The sequence below is a fragment of the Pteronotus mesoamericanus genome, unplaced genomic scaffold, assembly GCF_021234165.1.
Source record: "Pteronotus mesoamericanus isolate MK-2021 breed Mesoamerican mustached bat unplaced genomic scaffold, CSHL_Meso_final contig_2, whole genome shotgun sequence".
In the NCBI taxonomy this organism is placed as follows: domain Eukaryota; kingdom Metazoa; phylum Chordata; class Mammalia; order Chiroptera; family Mormoopidae; genus Pteronotus; species Pteronotus mesoamericanus.
Genome location: NW_026555084.1, coordinates 22,304,088 through 22,326,040, shown reverse-complemented (window position 1 = coordinate 22,326,040; position 21,953 = coordinate 22,304,088). Strand labels below are relative to the sequence as shown.

At 43.1% G+C, this 21,953-nt stretch overlaps 2 protein-coding genes across 3 annotated transcripts; both read left to right on the top strand.

Annotated features, from left to right (window-relative positions):
- Nucleotides 1-73: 73 nt before the first annotated feature.
- On the top strand, nt 74-7,350 carry HARS2 (histidyl-tRNA synthetase 2, mitochondrial). 2 transcript variants are annotated; one of them, XM_054568330.1, is made up of 13 exons: nt 74-355; nt 1,786-1,860; nt 2,115-2,234; nt 2,357-2,452; nt 3,294-3,419; nt 3,533-3,640; nt 4,173-4,271; nt 4,576-4,669; nt 5,031-5,158; nt 5,251-5,493; nt 5,652-5,768; nt 5,982-6,128; nt 6,652-7,350. In XM_054568330.1, exons 1-13 carry the CDS (start codon nt 251-253, stop codon nt 6,655-6,657), a joined length of 1,464 nt encoding a protein of 487 aa, XP_054424305.1. In that variant the 5' UTR covers nt 74-250; the 3' UTR covers nt 6,658-7,350. The 2 variants fall into 2 exon arrangements, with proteins under 2 accessions (XP_054424305.1, XP_054424304.1); XM_054568329.1 differs by having other exon boundaries at nt 6,543-7,350.
- A 777-nt stretch (nt 7,351-8,127) lies between these two features.
- On the top strand, nt 8,128-14,433 carry ZMAT2 (zinc finger matrin-type 2). Its single transcript, XM_054567954.1, has 6 exons — nt 8,128-8,227; nt 8,566-8,659; nt 9,736-9,859; nt 11,515-11,588; nt 12,136-12,281; nt 13,422-14,433. Exons 1-6 carry the CDS (start codon nt 8,210-8,212, stop codon nt 13,563-13,565), a joined length of 600 nt encoding a protein of 199 aa, XP_054423929.1. The 5' UTR covers nt 8,128-8,209; the 3' UTR covers nt 13,566-14,433.
- Nucleotides 14,434-21,953: the final 7,520 nt, after the last annotated feature.

Genomic DNA, 21,953 nt, shown 5'->3' with positions numbered 1-21,953 from the left:
AGTCGCAGTCCCGCGCACCTAGAGAGCCTCCAGAGAGCACAACAACAACTTCCCGCTCCTACCGGAAGTGCTTAAACTGAGAGGGAATCTGAGGGGACGGGACTCACCTTGCGGGATTTGAGATCGCTCATCTGTTTCCCTAGAGTTCGGGCTTTGCCTCTGCAACGCTGTGCACCGTTCCTGGGGTCCGACCGGCCTCGTTCCTAGGTCTTTCGTCTGCTGTTCTGGAAAGCCGGCCTCCTGCCGCACGATGCCCCAGCTCGGACTTCTGCATGGGAGGGTCTGCGCTGCGCTGTTTGGCCAGCTCCTGCGGCCTCCCCTTGTGTGCATCCGGGCCGTCCATTCTCACAGCCAGGTGAGCCAGCCTGAGATAACTCCTTTCTGCCAGGGCAGGATCTCCAGATCTGAAAGCATGAACTCACGACGTGTTCTCGAGTAGCAGTAGAATTGGTTTTTTACTGAGTGCCCACCATGTCCTGAGCTAAGCGTTTTAGAGGCTTTGTCATTTAACCCTCATAACAATCCTGAGAGGCTGGGAATATTATTTCCATTTACAGTTGAGAAAACGGAGACTGCAAAGTCAAATGATTTACCTATGGATATGCATTAAGGGAAGCACTTTAATATAGGTTCACTGTTCCTTATGGGAACCTGTTGAGGTCAAACATATTAGAATTTCTTAAGCAAAATATATGAATATTCCCACTGAGATGATTAACAACCATAACTAGTTCACATTCAAATTTATCTCAAAATGAGTAAAAAATAAAAAAAAATCCACACCATTTTCGGTTTTCAGAGATTTTTGGATTTTGGAATTGCAGAGAAGGGATTGTGGACTTGAACTGCCTACATTTGGAGGAGACAGTCCTATAACCAAAGTATAGGACTACCACACCCTCTATGTTTCTGGAAGGGCATACAGCCTCCTGATAATAAGTAAAGTCACTGATTCTGTTTTACATTAGGAAAGACCCTCTTGTTTTTATAGCAGATGCTTTATCCCATCATGAACAACAGGGCTTAGCTCTTTTGTTACCAATTTTCAGTTATAGCATCCTATCAGTCTGGTTTTTTAGTTCAATTAGGAAATCCATTCCTATTCATTCTAAAGCATGTTCTGTGTCCATGGTCTGGCTCTCTTCTGTCGTCCATGGGCTGGCTCTCTTCTGTCTTCAAATTACTTTGTCCCTTGTCTCCAAGCTTAGTGATCATTGCTACCTTATTAAAAATTCTTATTTTAACTCTTTGAATAGGAACTGAAACCTGGAAAAGATCATACTAATTCCTGCCCCTAGATGGTTGGTGGTGGTAGCAGTGGGTTGTTCTTTGCCTTCAATGTTCTCAGTTACTTAAACTTTTTCAGACAAAGCTTGTATTTTATTACATATATATTGTGGATACAACATGGGTTTTTGGAGTGGGGCTGAGACTGGGATAGATACAATAGTGTTCAGGCTTCCTTTTGCTCAGGACCAAAGCTCTTTGCAGGTTGGTGGTCCACAGGGCCAGAGATACCACAGGACTGGCCAGTTTTGTTGTTGTTGTTTTTTTTTAAGACAGAGTGGAAGAGGGGAAGGGAGGGAGAGAAACATCAATGTGTGGTTGCCTCTCGTGTGCCCCCTACTGGGGATCCAGCCTGCAACCCTGGCATGTGCCCTGACTGGGAATTGAACTGGTGACCCTTTGGTTTGCAGGCCGGTGCTCAATCCACTGAGCTACAGCCGCCAGGGCAGTCTGGCCAGTCTTGAGAGGGGCCACATTTCACACTCGTTCTCCTACCAGGTTGCAGAGGCAGTGTTGACATCCCAACTGAAACCATGTCAAGAGAAATCAAATTTGATTATCAAGACCCCAAAGGTAATTTGCTTTGCCCCACCCTCTTCCATTATAGGACTGACCTCTGTTTTGCTTGTCTTTTCTTGACCCTTTTGAATGTCCCTTTAGATGAAAAAAAAAAAAAGTCCTCACTGTTGTCGAGGTACTGGCCCTTAGAGTTATCTGAACTCAAAGAGATTTCAACTCCACACCTTAGATTACAGATGTAGTTTAACTCTTTGTCGTAAATAGACTTGTTTTTTGTCTGTTTCACCATGGCTGCTTTTGGTTTTTAGGGCACTAGAGATTTTAGTCCCCAGCAGATGGTTGTGAGGGAGAAAATACTTGATACAATTGTTAGCTGCTTTAAACGTCATGGAGCAAAGGGGTTGGATACTCCAGCATTTGAGCTAAAGGTAAGTGGAGAAAAAGTGCCGGAACTCCATTTTTTCACCTGCCTTCAGTTTCCCAAAGGCCTTCTAGCCCGTGTTCTGGAGTCCTCCTTTGAAATGTGGCATTTTCTGTTTGACCCCTGCAGGAAATGCTCACTGAGAAGTATGGAGAGGACTCGGGGCTTATCTACGATTTGAAGGATCAGGGTGGAGAGCTGTTGTCCCTGCGCTATGACCTTACTGTATCCTTCTGAGTGCCGAAGCCTGACTTACCTCTTTTCAAACGAGAGGGCTTGGTCTGACAAAAGGGATAAGAGTGCCTCTGGGACCCTATCGGTCAATTGGCAGCAGGGTTCACTCCCAGTTTCTTCCAGAAGGCAATTCTGCCAGCAGAGCTTGGCCCGGAGCACTGGCATTTAACTTTAATGTGTATCAGAATCCCTTGGGGAAACTTGCAGAAACACAGATTTCTGGTCCCCATGCCCATATGCCTAATTCTGTAGCTGGAGTGGGGTTCAGCAGTCTGCATTTCTAGCAGGCACCTGGGTAATTAAGATGCAGACGGTCTGTGACCTGTGCTTTATGAAATTTGACATGGAAGTTGTAAGCAAATCGAGGTCCTGAAGCTTGACTGTTTTGAGATGGTTGAGCATGGATCCGAATGAGAGGGAATGGCCCAGACTTGAAGTTCTTGGATCATTTCTATCTCTGCTTCCCTTGCTTTCTACTGAACTTGTAGTTTTGTTAGGCGGGATTCTTTCATTTGACACTATTCAATATACTGAGGTGGGAAAAAAAGTGGGTTTACTGTTGTAATACAAATAAATAATACAATAATTAATAAGTAATAATGCAAGAATACACTGCATGCACTCACAACTGTAAACCTACTTTTGCCCACCTCATATATTGAATGCCAAGGACTGCTAGGCCTTGGGGGTGGGGGAAACAAGGTACAGAAGCTGCTGCTTCTCATCCTAGGGGATGAGATCCAATTGATAAAGGCCTAGTCTACTCTAATGTCCTTACGCGGGGCCTAAGCTTTGGATGCAGTGTCCTTTCTCTTTAACCTATTTCTGTGAGGTCCCTTTTGCGCGTTATATGGCCATGAATAAACTGAAGAAGATGAAACGCTACCATGTTGGAAAGGTGTGGCGGCGGGAGAGCCCAACCAGAGTCCAAGGCCGCTACAGGGAGTTCTGCCAATGCGTAAGTGACCTGAAGGGGACAGCATGGTTTGATAGTTCTGGGGACTGCAACCTGGGACCTGGCTGCTCAGGGGTGACTTTTTTTTTCCCCCCCTGTCTCTTTCTTTGCTGTAGGATTTTGACATTGCTGGTCATTTTGACCCTATGATCCCTGATGCAGAGTGTTTGAAGATCATCTGTGAAATCCTAAGTGGATTGCAGCTGGGGGACTTTCTCATTAAGGTGAGATCGGGACGGAGACTGAGGGGGCAAGTCTGCATTTGGCCTCATGCTGTCCTGAAATGGAGATCGAATCCATAACCTTGGTATATCAGGATGATGCTCCATCCAACTGAGCTACCTGACTAGGGCTGGGCTGTACTTTTTTTACTACAGGAGGGATTAACTAAATGTTCCTGGTCCCCAAGAAGCTCATGGAATTAGGTTTGCTTAATCAGAATTCTGTTTCCTCCACTTACTGGCTGTGAATCTTGGGCAAATCATATAAACTGCCTGTGCCTCAGTTTCCCCATATTGGAGATCTTAGTATATAATATTCTTAAAACACTTAGACTAGTTCCTGGCATGTACCCAGCCTTCAAGCCTGCAACTCTCAGACTTTCTCAGCACAGCTGCTGCATTTCATATGTATCTATATAGTCATCCTGAGAAATTTCCTTTCTATCTCTTTTATGATTCAGGAGAGTAGGGACTGTCATTGTTTTGAGAGAAAGGGCATTGACAAGGCACTTGGTTACTGCCATTGAGTTTACAGGTCAATGACCGGCGGATTTTGGATGGGATGTTTGCCGTCTGTGGTGTTCCAGAAAGCAAGTTCCATGCCATCTGCTCTTCCATAGACAAACTGGACAAGGTAAGAAAGAAGACATGCTTCAGTAGACCTTATCAGAGTTGCTGCCCTGCTCTCAGATCTGTCCCTCTAGAGAAAAATAAGGAGAGGGAGGCTGGAAGTGAGGAAGGCAGGGAGATATTCTGAAGCAAGACCCAAGTCTTGCTGTGCAGTGGGGATTGTGACTGGATTTCCTAAACTGCCTCTGACTTTGCTGAGGTTAGCATTACCTACTCCTGACATACATACTGAATGAAAGTGAGATGTCCTTTTCCAGTGAGAGAAGGAAGGATCATGGCACTGGGCTGATGTTTGAGTATTTGTGCAGATACCTTGGAAAGATGTGAGACATGAGATGGTGGCACAGAAAGGCCTGGCTCCTGCAGTGGCTGATCGAATTGGGGATTATGTCCAGTGTCATGGTAAGAACCAGTTTCAAAGCTATATGGTATAATCAGAATGGTGGCGATATGGGTACAACTTTATGTATCTGAAGCAGTGCCTTTCGAAGCTCCAGATGTGCTAAGCTCCAGGGCCTGAATTTATTTCCCCTTTTACTTCTTGCAACTACCTTATATCTTCAGATGGCAAAGGTAGAGTCAACGGAGGAGACTACTTGGCACTTTGCACTTTAGAGGCTACTCTGGTCATATAAGATCTGTATATATATATATTTTTTTTTAAAGAAAATGGGGAGGACTAGCTTGGATACACTAGAGATAAACTTGGATGAAACATCTGGGTGAATAGCACAGACTTTACTTTTCCTTACATGTCTCCTAGGTGGGGTGTCGTTGGTAGAGCAGATGTTCCAGGATCCCAGGCTGTCTCAGAGCAAGCAGGCCCTAGAGGGCCTGGGGGACCTGAAGCTGCTCTATGAATATCTGACTTTATTTGGAATTGCAGAGAAGGTAGGCTGAGTTGGTGTGGACCTCTTGCTGTGCTCTGGGTTTCTCAGGGTCCTGAGTCTTATCTGATACTGACTGTCGCCTTGTTCCCACAGATCTCCTTTGATCTAAGCCTGGCTCGGGGCCTGGACTACTACACAGGAGTGATCTATGAAGCAGTGCTGCTACAGACCCCAGCTGAGGCTGAGGAAGAGCCCCTGAATGTGGGCAGCGTGGCTGCCGGTGGGCGCTACGATGAGCTCGTGGGCATGTTTAACCCTAAGGGCCACAAGGTGCCGTGCGTGGGGCTCAGCATTGGGGTAGAGCGAATCTTCTCCATTGTGGAGCAGAGGATGAAGGTAGGTCCTAGGTGGGGGTGGAGCGGAGCCGGAGGCCTAAAAATTCTCATGTTTCTGGAGGAGCAGTTACACTGTTTTTTCTGATGATTCTTTTTTTCCCGTTTTTTGGAGTTTTTATTTTACTTCTCTCTTTTTATTTTACCTCTGTCTTTTATCAGACTTCTGGTGAGAAGATACGGACCACAGAGACCCAAGTGTTTGTGGCTACTCCACAGAAAAACTTCCTCCAAGAACGGTTGAAGCTAATTGCAGAGCTTTGGGATGCTGGGATCAAGGTATTATCCAAACCGTCTACGTGTATGTGGAATTTGGGCAACAGGCCTATTCTACTTGATGCCTAGGGTGGAGCTCAGGATCTGTTGAGTCTTCACTAGTGTGTCTTCTTTGGGTAGGAGGTCTTGCTACTTATTTCTTTGGAAATGCTCATTCCTGGGGCTGGAGTGATGTGGTCACTTCTAAATCCCCTACTCTGCCTTCATTCTCTTCAGGCAGAGCTGCTGTATAAGAACAACCCTAAATTACTAACGCAACTGCACTACTGTGAGGACATGGGCATTCCGCTGGTAGTCATTATTGGTGAGCAAGAACTGAAGGAAGGGGTCATCAAGCTCCGTTCAGTGGCCAGCAGGGAGGAGGTGAGTGGGGCAGGCAAAAGTAGAAGGAACCAAGTCTTTCTGCCTTTTTTTAGATTCTTTAAGAAATATGTTTCTGGCTGAGGGAATACCTCCAGGATTAATGGTGATGGAGGTGAATGAAGACCCATCCCAGGCAACCATTGTGGCCAATGATACTGGTTGCGTGGGCAGAAGGACAGATGAAATTTCAATTGGTATTTTGAGACTAATTAACAAAATAAACATAGATCAGGCATTTGAATCCCTTTAGTCTTGAGGACATACATTCTCCAGGTAAGCTTGAAGCCCACACTGCTCCCTTCTCGTTCCATGAGTAGTGGGAGCGATACAGAGTAAAATAAATCTGGGTAAGCAATACCTAAGGAGCTAGTATCACTCTCTAGTTTGTCATATGAGGGTTCTGTTATGTTTCAGGTGACCATTAGACGGGAAAATCTTGTGGCTGAAATTCAGAAGCGACTGTTCTAGTCTTGATCCTTTCCTGATTGCCATCTGCTGCTCTTCATAGAAATGTTTCATCTAGGACTGAGTTCCTGATGGACTTCACAACTGCTGGCCAGGATGGATGACATGTGCCTCTGCCTCTGCCTCCTCCATCCTTCCTGGGTACAGAACTGTCGAAGGCCCGAGGACTCCTGGGCTATTATGAGCAGCTATTCTGCATGGGCGCAGATGGCTGGTATGTGAAAGAGACATGCTCTAACTGCAGAGGCAGATTTCATGGGCCATTGAATGCTGCCAGGAGGTGCCTAAGATGTTTGCTGTGAGCAAGGCTCTGGGAGAGTCACCTCAGGCTGAGAGGAGTCTGAACCACTGGGATCAGAAGTCAGATACTTAGCCTTCCACTGTGGCTTCTGAAGCAGATTCTGAGAATTTGTCCACAGCCTGCTGTTGGCCTAAGTTTTTGGGAGACAGCAAGGCAGGGTGATGGCTGCTCTCTGCTTTGTTTGAGGACAGAGATGCTATTCCAGGGTATAGCAGTGCCTATATTGATGTGGCATCTCTCTAGCCCATCCACTATTAACGATAGCAGGGTGAGGCTGTTTCATAATCTTGAATATTGAACTTCATGGGTGACCTGACAAGATGGAGATCTGATCTTTCAAGATTTTGGAGACCATTTTCTGTGCTAGAATCACTACTCTATTTCATGTCCTGCCATGGAGGTGGCTGTTCCAGAAGTGGGCAGATAATATATTCAATAAAATATTTAATGTAATAATTTGGGTAGTTTGTTATCAAGGGGGTTGGTTTGCATAGGCCACAGAAAATGCTTGAGTGTACACTGAAGAAATTCTAATCTTGAGCATGGCGTAACCTCCCTGAGGTGATGCTCCCCATCAGTGAAGAGAGCAGCCACAGTTCCTTCCCGCACCCTTGGCCCTCCCCCAACCTGGGGATTCATTCCTGTCACTAAATCAACATACAGTGAGCCATCTGCCAGAGCTCTTCACCCTAGAATGTTGCTGATAACTGGCCTTCCCAAATCCAATGTTAATTAAATTGTGTCCCATAGATTGACTATAATCCTCAGATGACGGAAAAATGAGTTAACCATAGGCTGATAGCGTTGCTTGAAGACAAAGTGCAAAAAGCGGCTCCACGTGTGCGTTGGGAAGGCTTGCAGCCTTTGCAAACACTTAGGTGTTGGGGGAAAGGGGAGTATATCTTTAGTGCATTCTAGTAATCAGGGTATCTATAGCCCTTATAACAGCTCTTCAGCCTTAACGTTTAGAACTCTTGGCAAGGTACGCCAAGTTAAGTAGACTAAAGGGCACTGGTCCTCAGTTTTCTCGTTTGTAAAATAGATGAGTTGAACAGCCCTTCGGTGGCTGTTTTGAAGGCCAGAGCAAAAAAACCCCTTGCAGTAGCCCTTACTTCCGTGTTGCTTCATTGTATCCCTGCGCATGCGCCATTTCCTTGGAGCCTAGGCGGGGCCGACAAGTCTGTTTTCAGAAGCCCTCCAGTCTTTAGCTCTTTCACAACACGAGACTCTAAGCTTATTGGAGGGCAAGGTTGCCTTACGGCCTAAGGTCGCTTTTTACGGCATTTTCCGGCTTCTCATTCACTTCGCGGTGAAGATGGCGTCGGGCAGCGGGGTAGGTGTTGTGTATAGGAGGAGGATTGAAGGGGGTGGACGGCAAGGGATAGTTTCTCAGCGCCTCGTGTCCTGCACCAGATAGGCTTCCTGACACCTCCTTGCGATTCTGTGGCCCGGGTTCAAGAACTCCTCCGTAACGCCCTGGCGAAGGGTCAGTGGGATCGCGGAGGTCTCTCGGGTTGGGGTCCTGAGGCCACCTCAGCCTCCTGGTGCGGTCCGGAGAGGCTTCGCTCAGGACAGGTCCCGGGGCCGCCGCCGCTTTGCTAGCGATGACGTGGTTTTCTTAGAGATCGGACACGATTAGCGACGAATCCTGTGGGCTTTTTCTCTCCACAGACAAAAAACTTGGACTTTCGCCGAAAGTGGGACAAAGATGAATATGAGAAGCTCGCTGAGAAGAGGCTCACGGAAGAGAGAGAAAAGAAGGATGGTGGGTGCCTGCTCCCTCAAAGGCCAAGGGTTATCGTAGAGGCGATGCAGTGGCTGGAGAGCCGATGGGGAGTGAAATGCACTGCTCTCCTACCGTCTGGCAGAGCGCTGCTTTCCTGGTGCTCCAATTTTTTTTCTTTTTTATAACCAGATGAAATGTGGGCGAAGAGATGAACTGATGTGGTTCTGAGGTGCTTTCCAGCTCTGTTGTCCTGTGTTTCTTTGCCCTCCCCTTGCTTGGCTCATTTTAGGACTTCCCTGAAGTACAGAGAGGAGAGTGGGTTCCTTAGTAGTGACAGAGAGATCAAGAGATTTGCTGCTGTGCGTTACTGTTACTGAAGACCACCCCCCGCCCCTTCTCTTGAAATTACTTGAGGGAGAGAAGAACATTCCTGGCCCAATCGAAACCTTTCCTATAGTCTGAGAAGAGCACGGGTGCAGGCCAGGGGAGGTGTGATTGTTTCTGCTAGTGCTTAGTAGTGCTGTTCTCTGTGCCTGGAACAGAGTCAGGGAGTTGGTGCACCTCTTAGGTAGAGATTACACTATAGAAGAATATTTGATTTCTTCATGTTTTCAAACTTGTACATTCTTCTTCCACTTCCACGTCACCTCGCACACACTAACTTGTTTTGTTTTTATGTAACTTATATAATACTAGTGTTTGGCACATAATAGGTAATTCCTAAATGTTGGTCCACTGTTTAAAAATTTCCCCAGCCCTCAGATTCCATTGTGTGTTATGTTTGGGATTCTGTATCATTGGGCGTCCTTGCTTTTCTTTTAAAAGGTTGCTTTTTGAGAAAATTCAGAACATCTCCCTTCAATTCAGTTAGTCAGTAAATAGAAACACATTACTTTTAGACTTGTTGGTGTTAAAGTGGAGAAAAGCTATAGTGAGTTATGGATTATCATTTTTCTTGTTCAGATTCTCTCTGTCTGCTGATAGAAGTACCTTTGCTTCAGGTTTCAAAAAAGAAATGAGAGTAAACCTTTGGATTTTGGGTTTCATTCCTCTCTTTTCCTCTCTAATTAAGGAACTGCAATACTGAAGGGACTTCCTTCCTTATTATATTTCAGGAAAACCAGTGCAGCCAGTCAAGCGGGAGCTTCTCCGACATAGGGACTACAAGGTGGACCTGGAATCTAAGCTTGGGAAGACCATCGTCATTACCAAGACCACCCCACAATCTGAGATGGGAGGGTGAGTGGCTTTTCATCTTTCACTGTAGCATGGTAGCCAGGAGTAGGTCTAATAAACTGTGTTGATTTTAGGAAGTGTTGAGAAGGGTTCCTGGCACCAGGATAACCTTGTTGCCTGTAATTCCATCCTCAGATTTATCTTTTTGTTTGTTTGTTTGTTTCCCAAGATCTCAGGTTAACATTATTAATATCTTTAGGAGGGGTCACTTTTTAGGCTTCTTCATATTAGCATTGTAACTACTTTTTTTTTCCCAGATTTTAATTATTTATTTTTAGAGGGAGAGGGAGGGAGAAAGAGAGGGGCAGAAACATCAGTGTGTGGTTGCCTCTTGTGCGCCCTGCACCAGGGACCTGGCCCACAACCCAGGCATGTGCCCTGACTGGGAATCAAACTGAAGACGCTTTGCTTTACAGTCTGCTGCTCAATCCACTGAGCCACAGCAGCCAGGGCTATCTCTTAACATGTGAAAAGGGATAACTTGTTCTCCTGCCAGAAGGAAAGGACCACTGCAGAGATTTCTAGAGAAGAAATTGGGTGGAGCTAGAATGGCACCTAGGAGCTATTAATGATGAATAAAGGTGTTGAGGTTCCAGACTGACTGTAAAGGCAGTAGTTGTTATGGATTACCTGGTTGTGCACTTCCTTCCTAGACCAAGACTATAATCTGTAAGAAGGAGGGGTCCTATAAGAACTCTTTATACTTTTGCCCATTCTTTTGTCGAGGTAAATTTTCCAGCAGGAGGGCAACACAGATAGCAGATTGACACTTCTCTGAGTTACTTGGTAAACCCGCAGTTGCCATTCCTCTCTACATTAGTAATCTATTGCTATGTAAATCAACAGATTAACCCAAAATTTAGCTACATAAAACAACAGATAGCTGACAGTTTCTGTGGGTAATCTTAGAAAGGCTCACCTGGTTCGTATTGGCTCAGGATCTCTCACAAAGGTATAGTCAAGGTGTCTGCTGGATTTGTGTTCATCTGAGGTGTAAGTGGAGCTGGAGGATCTGCTTCCGACCTTTGTCACGTGGCTGTGGTTTGGCAGCCTCTGTTCTTTGTTCTGTGGGCCTCTTCATTTTCTTCTCACAACAAAACAAGTGGCTTTCCCAGAGCCGGTGGTCCACATGAACAGACTAAGACAGAAACTATGTTTTTAAAATAACATAATCTTGGAAGTGACATAGCATCACTTTTGACGTATTCTGTTGGTCACCTAGCCCAGCCTTGGTACAAATTAGGAGGGCGGCTGCACCGGGTAGAAATATTAGGAGGGTAGGGATCATTGTGGGGCCATCTTGGAGGTTAGTTACCACAGTTTTCCAAGAGCTAAGGTTTTGTGGAAATGAGAAGTGCTTCCTTCTAAAAAGACTTTTTACCTAAAAATAAGAGTTTCTGGGTTGAAAACAGTACAATCCTTGCAACCAGATGTTTTAAAAAAAAATTTATTAGTTTTAGAGAAAGAGGAAAGGATAGAGAGAGAAACATCAATTTGTTCTTCCAGTTTTTTATGTGTTCATTGGTTGATTATTCTATGTGCCTTACCAGGGATCGAACCCACAACCTGGACATATCAGGACAACACTCTTACCACGGAGCTACCCAGCTAGGGCACAGGCAGATTTGACTCAAGTGCTGTTTTTTTCTATTTGCTAGATATTACTGCAATGTCTGTGACTGTGTTGTGAAGGATTCTATCAACTTCCTGGATCACATTAACGGAAAGAAACGTAAGGCTTACAGTTAGTTTGTCACTGGGGCTGGGGTCAGGCTTTAGAGTGGAGGGTGGGCGGAAAGGTGGTTTCTGTTGAGCCCCTTTTTAATGCTTGGGGGGATTCTTCAGGTGCTTCAGCGCGGGCCATCCTTTACTTCATTATCTAATGTTTCTGGAGGCCGTGAAGTGAGACACTCTTCTAGCCTCTCAACAAGCCCAAACCGTGGTTGTCTAGGCTAAGCTGTCTCTGCTGACATGCATCTGTTCAGTAAGGAAAGTTTAGAGCCATTTGTATCCCGTTATCAGGGGCTGATGCCTCTGGGAACAAGTAAAGCCAAGAGAGGTTTTTTTTATCAGCTTTAATTATTTTTGCTATATGTTTTATGAGATGTTTTTTAAAAAGTGTCAGCAAGGAGCATTTGAGATCATGTTCCCTGGCATATGTAATCGATTTGGCTCAAATAAACTTAAAGAATTTCACAAAAAAGATTGTCAGGGAAAGACTTTTGAGGTGCTGAGGATATTGTAATGACCCTACCTTCTTCACTGTTGACCCTGCCCAGATCAGCGAAACCTGGGCATGTCTATGCGTGTGGAACGTTCTACCTTGGATCAGGTGAAGAAACGTTTTGAAGTCAATAAGAAGAAGATGGAAGAGAAGCAGAAGGATTATGATTTTGAGGAAAGGATGAAGGAGCTCAGAGAAGAAGTAAGACTCTGCTGTCCTTCCTTCCTCCTTCCCCAAGCTTGGAATTTTATGTTATGGGTCAGGGGGAGGCTGACTTTCTCATTCAGTTGCCATCCCAGAGAATAGTCTTTTCTGAATTTCTGTATATTAGGGAAAGCATTTATTGCCCTTGTTTGGGACTCTCAGGAGCTGAAGGAAATGGCTCTAAACCTGTCTTTGGTTCCTGGATTCTCTGGGCCATCCTTTCTTTCTTTCTTTTTTTTTAAAATTTTTTAAGAAAGGTTTTATTTATTTATTTTTAGAGAGAGGGGAAGGGAGGGAGAAAGAGGGAAACATCAATGTGTGGTTGCCTCTTGTGGGCACCCAACTGGGGACCTGGCCCGTAACCCAGGCACGTGCCCTGACTGGAGATGAAACTGGTGACCCTTTGGTTCGCAGGCTGGTGCTCGATCCATTGAGCCATACTGGCCAGGGCAGTGTATATGTTTTTGGAGAGAGAGAGGAATGGTGGGAGGGTGGGAGAGAGAAAGAGAGAGAAACCTTGATCTGTTGTTGTTCCACTTATTTATGCACTCATCGGTTGCTTCTTGTGTGTGCCCTGAATGGAGAGCAAAACCACAACCTTGGCGTATCAGGATGATAGTCTAACCAGACAGGGCTGGCCCCATACTTTTTTACTACAAGAGGGATTAACTAAATCTTCCTGGTCCCCAGGAGGCTCATGAAACTAGGCTTGCTAAATCAGAATTCGGTTTCCTCCACTTAATGGCTGTGACTCTTGGGCAAGTTATATAAACTGCCTGTGCCTCAGTTTCCCCATATTGAAGATCTTAGTATATAATATACTTAAAGCACTTAGACTAGTTCCTGGCATATACTGCATTCCCCAGAATGTTAGTTGCTACTGTATGGTTTTGCTTCTGTTATCGTGTTCAAGAACTAGAGATGAACTAGAGTATAGGATTGAGAAGTGCTCTCCACAGGCTAACTTCTCTTTCTTGTCCCTTAAACTCTTTACTGTGGCTGTTCGTCTGTTTTTGAAATGTTACTTCTCTTTAACTGTTTTCTCCTAAAAATAGAAAGGAATCTTGAAGCTCATCTGTTCTTTCAACAGTGTTTGGCTGAGAAATCTGAACTAATTCTGAGTGATTTCCCCCTTAGGAGGAAAAAGCCAAAGCCTACAAGAAAGAGAAGCAGAAGGAGAAGAAAAGGAGGGCTGAGGAGGACTTGACATTTGAGGAGGATGATGAGATGGCAGCTGTGATGGGCTTCTCTGGCTTTGGTTCCACCAAGAAGAGTTACTGAGCCTCTCTATGCTTGGCCCTTTGTTGGGCTTAACTTTGTGTGGGGGGGTATTTTTGGGGGGGTTACTTGGAAAAGTCCTTAAGAGTGGCAATGGGGAGGGCTAGAGGGTGGGCGTTTGTGGTTTCCCTCTACCTTGAGAGAGAGCGTAGGAGGCAGAGGTGATGGTATGACATGTTCCCTCAGCCTCAGTATATCACTGGAGTCACAGGACCTCTGCCTATCTGAGTTCCCAATAAAGAAAAACCTCCTCCTCGGAGGCTGCTTTCCCAGGACTTCCCCTGCATCTTCCCTCTTCATCCAGCCCATCTTCTCTGAGCACCCTACGTTTATCCTGTGTTCTGTCTTTGTTTTCATTTTGACTCTTGCTTAGCCTGCAGCGGAAAGGTTCTCTGGGCCCCCAGTTGCCAACTGAAACCACATCCTTGACCAGCCATCCTACCCTGACTTCCCTCATTCCCCACCATGGTTCTCTGGCCACCTCTGCATGCCTGTGTTCTGCCTGGGTCAGTGGTATGTGTGAATGTGCGTGCATGAATCCGTCACGTAGAGGGAGCCTGAGCTAGAACCTCAGAGCATTGTTGCCTTGGGTCCTGATGTTCTCAGTTTCCTCAGTGCATGTAACAGGAAATTAAATGGGATGAGTGTTTGGTGTGGTTTTTGTCTGGTAAGTTTTTTAACCTTTGTTTTTCATATGTAGACTTCAGCCTTTTCTGTTTTATTTTATTGAGGATTCCTCTGTTTTTGTCTTCGTTGTGAGCAGGCTCTTGGAAGAACCTGTTTGATGCAAAAATGAAAAAGGAAAAAAACCCTCGTATGGGAGCCCTTGGGTCTCAGGGGCTGTTCAACATGTATAATAAATGCATTGACTGGGCCTATTTCACATTTGGTGGGAACATTCCGTATTCTCCCTCCTGCCCCTCGAGTATTTTCATAGAGTTTATTCTTCTCCCCTTATTGAGCCCTGTTACTTTTTTTCCTAAGTTCTTTCAGCATGAGTTGTATTTTCCTCTGATGGGATCTGTGTCTGGAGGAGTCTGAACAAAATTTTCCCTGTCATTTTAGCTTGCTTTGACCTTGTTTTAGGAAGAGCAGAGCTCCATGTTGAACTTACTGTTTTCCTAACGTCAGCAGTTAGGCTAGGCACAGGGTTACTCACTTTTGGCACTATGGACATTTTGGGCTGTACAATTCTTTGTCGTGTGGGCTCCCTTGTGCATTGTAAGATATTTAGTGGTATCCCTAACCTCTACTCACTAGATGCCTGTAGTACTGCTTCCCCAAATTATGACAACTAGGAGTTGTCAAAATTATTCCATGAGGAATGGGGGTGAAATTCCTCCCAGCCCATTGAGAACCATTGAGAAGCTGTCTTCCCTACTTTGGTCTTAACTTGAGAATTAGGTGGCATAGGCTGGTTAACTAAAGGGAAAACAACTTTAATATTCCCTGGTTTGGGTACTATGCCAGGTGCAATGGATGCAAAGGAAAAAAAAATAATCAGTCCTTTACATTTAAGCCAACAAAAGTTATAACTAGCTGGTACTGTACCCTGAAAAGCAGGTTCTATTTGGGGTAACAAGGCTGCCACCATACAACTTGTTTACATTCTCTGCCCCAGGTAGTTATCTGAAATCCTTTATGTAGTATCTTTATCACCTATGGGTCTCCCAAAGTACTGTATTCTTTTCTTTGAACATTTATACAAAAGTCCCTTGCTGTCCCACATGTCTTTTGCCTATATTTTTTCTTTAAAAAAGATTTTTAGAGGAGAAAGGAGAGAAAGAAACATCAATATGTGGTTGCCTCTCGTATGCCCCCAACTGAGGACCTGGCCTGCAACCCAAGCATGTGCCCTGACTGGGAAACTGATGACCCTTTGGTTTGCGGGCCAGCCCTTGACCCACCGAGCCACACTGGCCAGGGTGCCCATATTTTTCCTTATGCTGAATCTTGCCAATGGGAACTGTGAATGTGTCTCAAGGCCTGGCTCAAAGTTTGACATATAGTATTGTCTTAATTGTGGGCTGATTAATGGGTGCCATCCTTGTAATGGTTATGTGCTCTACAGGTTCTGGGTAAGTATCTACCCTAGTGGGCTGGGCCCTTTTGCTCCCCCATTCAAGGAAAGCTGGAGAAGGTTAGCTGAGTTCCATGGTTCAGTATTCATTCTTAAGGAAATGAGTCAAATTGGAACAGTGGAATCTTACTTTTGGCCACCTTTAAAAAGCAATTCTAAATTTCAGGTTCTCTTAAATACTCTTGGGACTGGCAAGTGGTTTGGGTTTCCAAGGGGCTTGTCTAGATTATGGGTACTTGGAAGGACTCAAGGTGGTAAGTTGGAAAAGTGAAGGAAGGAGATGGGATGGAAATTGAGGAACCCAGAGCAAACTCAAGAGAACTCAGAAATCCCTGGAAGGGAAACTTCTTTGATGTTTATGGTCTCTAAAATCCACAGAAACTGCGTTCTGGTTGAGGAATATGCCTGTGACTGGCTTATGAGTGGTCATTTATTCCCTGGTAGTATCTTACAGGGCAAGGCATCAAGGCCGCAACTGTTGTGGAATTTACATTCTGGCAGAATGGCCATTCATAGTATCTGGGGAACAAAAGATAAGTATGGCTTCAGGCGGTTCTGTGACCCCACATACCTCCCATGACCCCCTCCAAAAACTTAAATGTGAAGAATCTTAAATCCAGAAATTCTTCTAGAAACACTTGCTTCTGTGTACATATACATACAAGGATGTTTACTGCAGTTTTGTTTTTATAACAAATATTTAAAACTGGTATGTTTATACTTGACTATATAAAGCAGCCACGAGGAAGATCTCCAAGACATACTGTTAACACAAATAATCCAGCAAACCAATCCCCAATAAGACTCCCCCCCGTGTCATAAAACAAATATATAGGTTGTGGAAAAGAGCTGGAGGGATCACACACTGAAACCCTCATCGGTTATTGTGTTTTGCCATGTAGAAAGCGCACTTTTATGGCCCAAAATTTTTGAGGGAAAAATAAGGATGTGCAATATACATGAGTATAATCCGTGTATAATGCACACAAAAATGTAGGTACACATTATACACGGGAGCACATTACATATGGTAAACTACATGGAGAAAAGTAATTGTGGGAAGAGAAGGGTTAGCTACTTACACTACACATAAAAGGGTTTTCATGTGGGATTTAAAATAAAATTTGAAAACAATAATGAAAAAACATACCTAACTTGGCAAAGGAAATAGATATGCAAGTCCAGGAAGCACAGAGAATCCCAAAGAAGTTGGATGCAAAGAGGAACACACCAAGATATATCATAATTAAAATGCCATAGGTTAAAGATAAAGAGAATCTTAAAAGGAGCAAGGGAAAAGGAGACAATTACCTACAAAGGAGTTCTCATTAGACTATCAGCTGATTTCTAAAAGGAAACTTTGCAGGCAAGAAAGGACTGGCAAGAAGTATTCAAAGTGATGAAAAGCAAGGACCTACAACCTAGATTACTCCAGCAAAACTATCATTTAGAATGGAAAGGCAGGTAAAGTGCTTCCCAGACAGGGTAAAGCTAAAGGAGTTCCTCACCACCAAGCCATTATTACATGAAATGTTAAAGGGACTTATTTTAAGCAAAAAAACTGAACATAAAGTCACATCTATCAGCAATTGGATCTAAAAAAATAAACTAAGCAAACAGAGTCATAGATACGGAGATGATTTGGAGGGTTATCAGCTGGGAGGGAGAGGGAGGAGAATGGGGGAAAAGGTTCAGGGATTTAGAAGCATGGTTGGTAGGTGCAAAATAGGGAAATGTTAAGAACAGTATAGGAGACAGAGAAGCCAAAGAACTTCTATGCATGACCCATGGACATGTACTAAGGGGTCTGGATTGCTGGAGGAAGGGGAGTACCAGGAAGGGGAGCAGGGGGAAGGTAAAGGGGGAAAAATTAGGACAACTGTAATAGTATAATAAAATATATTTTAAATAAAAAAATCTTTAAAAAGATAAAATAATTTTTAAAAAATAGTAGCAGAAGTAGTAACACTATATAACACCTGGGAGAGGAGCTGTAGGATTTATCTAGTTTAGCTGCAAAGTTCAAGAAAAGGCCTGAAATACAAGTGTAGCTTTGTTGCAGTCCCGATTAGGCATTGTGAAAGTTGATTTGATCACAGAGTGACCTCCTGTGGTTGTCTGTGGGAACGCAGAGGTCGGAGTGGGCGTCCTGTGGTGGACCATGTGACCGCTGCGTGGTAGGAGAGATTAAGGGCGGAAGCAATTACGGAAGAGCTCATTGCGGGTTTAGGGGAGACCTGAGTCTTCATTGCTGAGTGTTTTCAGATGGGCACTCTCCAAGTGTCTGTCTGGGATGGAAAGGGGTAAAGAGGGGAGGTTGCGGGGAAAATAAATTGGATGGTTTGGTTAAGAATCATTCCGGATCACTCCCATTTTGATGACGCTAGTGTGACGTAAGCTTCATCAGTGAAGAGACTATAATCAGTAGTTTGCTTTCGGGTTGGCTTTAGCTCAGCGGTTACTTCGAGAGAGCATTCAGCTTACATAATCGCTCTCGCTTGCGAGAGTGGTTCGAGTCCCGCGGGCGCTCCCCAGCCCTTTTCTTTGCCGCTCTCTCAGCTTCATTTTCGCAGTGATCAGCCTTGATACTGTTTCGAGATTCTTCCCCTGCCCAACACACCAAAGACACTGTGTTTCCATACGATTTTCAGTTCCGTTTCAATCAGGAACCAGTGCTCCTTGGAGAAATGCTAGGATCGGGGCAGGAAATAACGGAGATGAACCCCAGAGTACTTTGTAGTGCCAGAAAGTAAGGAAGTGCTAAAAATCAAACACACAAAATACCAACCGAAAACAAAAAAGCTTACCTTCAAAATGGATGTTTAGTGATGTGGTTTTGTTCCAATAGTTACTGTATGCTTGTATCTTCCCTTCTGTCCTCAAATTCTGTTTCCTAGGGCTATATAATTTGTCAGCTGTATCTTGACTGCATTCTATAACAATCAGTTATTTTATCCTTTTTTCCCTTTCCTCACTTCTATTTTTTTAGTCATGTTGTTTTTACAAAAAGAAAATTTCATACTGTTTTCCACCCTTGTCATTATTTTTATTTTAGTTGGAGGTCTACAACTTACTATATTTAATGCTCACCATCATAAAGCTTTCTGAGTTTTCCCCTTTTGCCCAGTTAGTTGAATGAGCCCATTCTCTAGTAAATCCTTAAGAGAGGCTCCTGAGCCTGAGAGGCTCCTGAACATTTGAGTTCTTGAATATTTATATATTTAGCCCCCCTCTATATCTATGACATTGCTTCACTCTGCTTTGTTTATTCATTTGTTTTGTTTTTTTAGATTCCTATTATAAGTGAAATCATGTGGTGTCTGTATTTCTCTGTGTGATTTATTTCACTTAGCCTAATACCCTAAAAATTCCATTCATGTCACAAATGACAAAATTTCATTCCTTTTTTGTTGCTGGGTAATATTCCATTTTATATATATACACATCTTCCTTATCCATTCATCTAGGTTGCTTTCATATCTTTGCTATTATGAATAATGCAGCAATGAACACAGAGATGAATAAATCTTTCCAAATTAATGTCTTTGTTTTCTTTGGATAAATTCCCGAAGGTGGGAATGCTGGGTTGTCTGGCAGCTCCATTTTTAACTTTTTGAGAAATAGCCATTCTGTTTTCCATAGGGCTGCACCAATTTATGATCCCACCCAACAGTGCATGAGAGTTTCCTTTTCTACACATCCTTGCTAGCACTTACTGTTTGTTGATTTATTGATAACAGCCATTCTGAGGTGATATCTCATTGTGGTTTTAATTCGTATTTTCCTGATGATTAGTGATGTTGAGCATCTTTTTATGTCTCAGCCATGTACATGTCCCCTTTGGGGAAATGTCTATTCAGGCTCTCTGCACATATTTAAAAAGATTTTATTTATTTATTTTTAGGGAGATGGGTAGAGAGGGAGAAAGAGATGGGGAGAAACATTGATGTAAGAAACACTGATCAGCTGCCTTCTGCACACAGCCTGCCAGGGAATGAACCTGCAACCCAGTTATTTGCCCTGACTAGGAATCGAACTGGTGATCTCTTGGTCTGTGGGGTGACACCCAACCAACTGAGCCACACTGGTCAGGGTCCTCTCTCTATTTTTTTATTGCCTTGTTTTGTTTTGTTTTGTTTTGGTGTTAAGTTGTATGAGTTTTTAATATATTTTGGCTGTTAACTCCTTATTAGTATATCATTTCCAAATATCTCCTTCCATTCAGTAGGCTTTTTGTTTTGTTGATAGTTTACTTTGCTGTGGAAAAACTTTTTAGTTTGATGTAATCCCATTTGTTTATTTTTGCTTTTGTTGATCTTGCTGGAGGAGACATATCCAAAAAAACACTGCTAAGATTGATGTCAGAGAATTTACTGTCTATGTTTTATTCTAGGAGTTTTATGGTTCCAGGTCTTCCATTTATGTCTTTCATTTACTTTGAGTTTATTTTTGTATGTGGTATAAGAAAGCAGTTCAATTTCTTTTGTGTGTGTGTGTGTGTGTGTATCTGTCCAGTTTTCCCAATACCACTTATTGAAGAGGCTGTCTTTACCTCACTGTACATCCTTGTCTCCTTTGTTGTAGACTAATTGACCATATAAATGAGGATTTATTTCTGGGCTAGTTTTTACATATTTGAGACTGATTTCTATAGCCTTGGTACTTGCAGGACATATTGCCTGGATATAAAATCTTGGTTGACATTTCTTTTCTTGAGTTTTTAAAAACCTCTTTGCTGCCTTTCTATGTTGTTGTGGAAATTGATACCAACCTGGATTTTTGTCCTTTCATAAATGATTTGGTCTTTTTGCCTAAGGCCCAGAGGATTTTTCTTTCAAATCTAATTTATTTACTGAGATATATCTCAGAGTTAATCTTTCCATATCAATTTTCCTGGGTTCACAGAAGACCCTTTTGATGTGCAGATTTAAGTTTTATTTTCAGGAAGCTTTTCTGTATTATAATTTTGAATACTATTACATATGTTCCATTATTTTGTTTTTCTTCTTTGGGGACTATATAAGATACTTTGGAACTTCTCTGTATCTAGCACCTTCTATCTGATCCTTCTTACTGCTTTCTTGATTTTGTTTTTATTTTCTTGGCTGTTTTAATACCTTTCCTCAATACCAGTGATTGTATTTTAAGTAAAATCTCTTCCCCTTGGACATCTTATGATGTCATCTTCTCCTCCCCTCGGGATGATTTCGCTTTTTCTTCAGTTTCTCTTGATTTTGACTAACTCTTGTCTTTGATCTTTGGGTTTTTTTTGTCCACTTCCTCTCTGACTTATTATTATTATTTAGAGAGAGGGGAAGGGAGGGAGGACTAGAGGGAAAGAAACATCATTGTGAGAGAGAAACATTGATTGGTTGCCTCTCGCACATACCCCAACTGGGGACTGGGCCACAACTCAGGAATGTGCCCTGACTGGAACTTGAACCTGTGACCTTTTGCTTTGTGGAACGATGCCCAACTAACTGAGCCATACCAGTCAGGGCACAGTTCTGGAGTTTTTAACAAATATTTCCACTATTAGAGTATCATAACACAATAGTTTCACTGCCCTAAAAAATGCCATGTGCTCCACCTACTAATCCCACCCTCACTCCAAATCTAAATTCTGGTAATCATCTTTTTACTGCCTCCATAATTTTGCCTTTTCCAGAGTGACATATAATTGGACCATATAGTATGTAACCTATTCAACTGGCTTTTTTTGACTTAGCAATATGCATTTAAGTTTTCTCTATTTTTTTCATGGCTTAATAGCTCATTTCTTTATTACTCCATAATATTCTAATTTAATGTACCACATCTTGTTTATCCATCTATTATAGGACACATTGATTGCTTTCAATTTCTGGTAATTATGAATGAAACTGCTATAAATATTTGTATGCAGGGCTTTTTTGTGGACATAGTTTTCAACTCATTTAGTTAAATACCTAGAAGCATAATTGCTGGGTCATATGATAACCTTATGTTTAGTTTTCTAAACAACTGTTGAAATATTTCAAAAGTGGATGTACCATTTTTCATTTCCATCAACAATAAGTGAGAGTTCCTATTGGCCCATATTCTTGTAACCATTTGGTATTGTCATTGTTTTGGATTGTAGCCATTTTAATAGGTATGTGATGTTATCTCATTATTGTTTTAATTTGCATTTCTCTAATGACACATGATGTTGAACATCTTTCCACACACTTTTTTTTTTGTGGCCATTTGTATACCTTCTTTGGTAAAATGTCTGTTCAGAGTTTTTGCCCATTTTAAAATTGAGTTGTTTGTTTTATTGTTAAATTTTA

What these genes read in the sequence shown, in the direction of transcription:
- ZMAT2 (XM_054567954.1), top strand. An exon ending in CCACAATCTGAGATGGGAGG is followed by an intron (nt 9,860 to 11,514) that starts GTGAGTGGCTTT and finishes TCTATTTGCTAG; the next exon opens with ATATTACTGCAATGTCTGTG. An exon ending in TGAAGGAGCTCAGAGAAGAA is followed by an intron (nt 12,282 to 13,421) that starts GTAAGACTCTGC and finishes TTTCCCCCTTAG; the next exon opens with GAGGAAAAAGCCAAAGCCTA.
- HARS2 (XM_054568329.1), top strand. Translation starts at nt 251, where the DNA reads ATGCCCCAGCTCGGACTTCTGCATGGGAGGGTCTGCGCTGCGCTGTTT. An exon ending in CTCCAGCATTTGAGCTAAAG is followed by an intron (nt 2,235 to 2,356) that starts GTAAGTGGAGAA and finishes TGACCCCTGCAG; the next exon opens with GAAATGCTCACTGAGAAGTA. An exon ending in CCCTGCGCTATGACCTTACT is followed by an intron (nt 2,453 to 3,293) that starts GTATCCTTCTGA and finishes TATTTCTGTGAG; the next exon opens with GTCCCTTTTGCGCGTTATAT.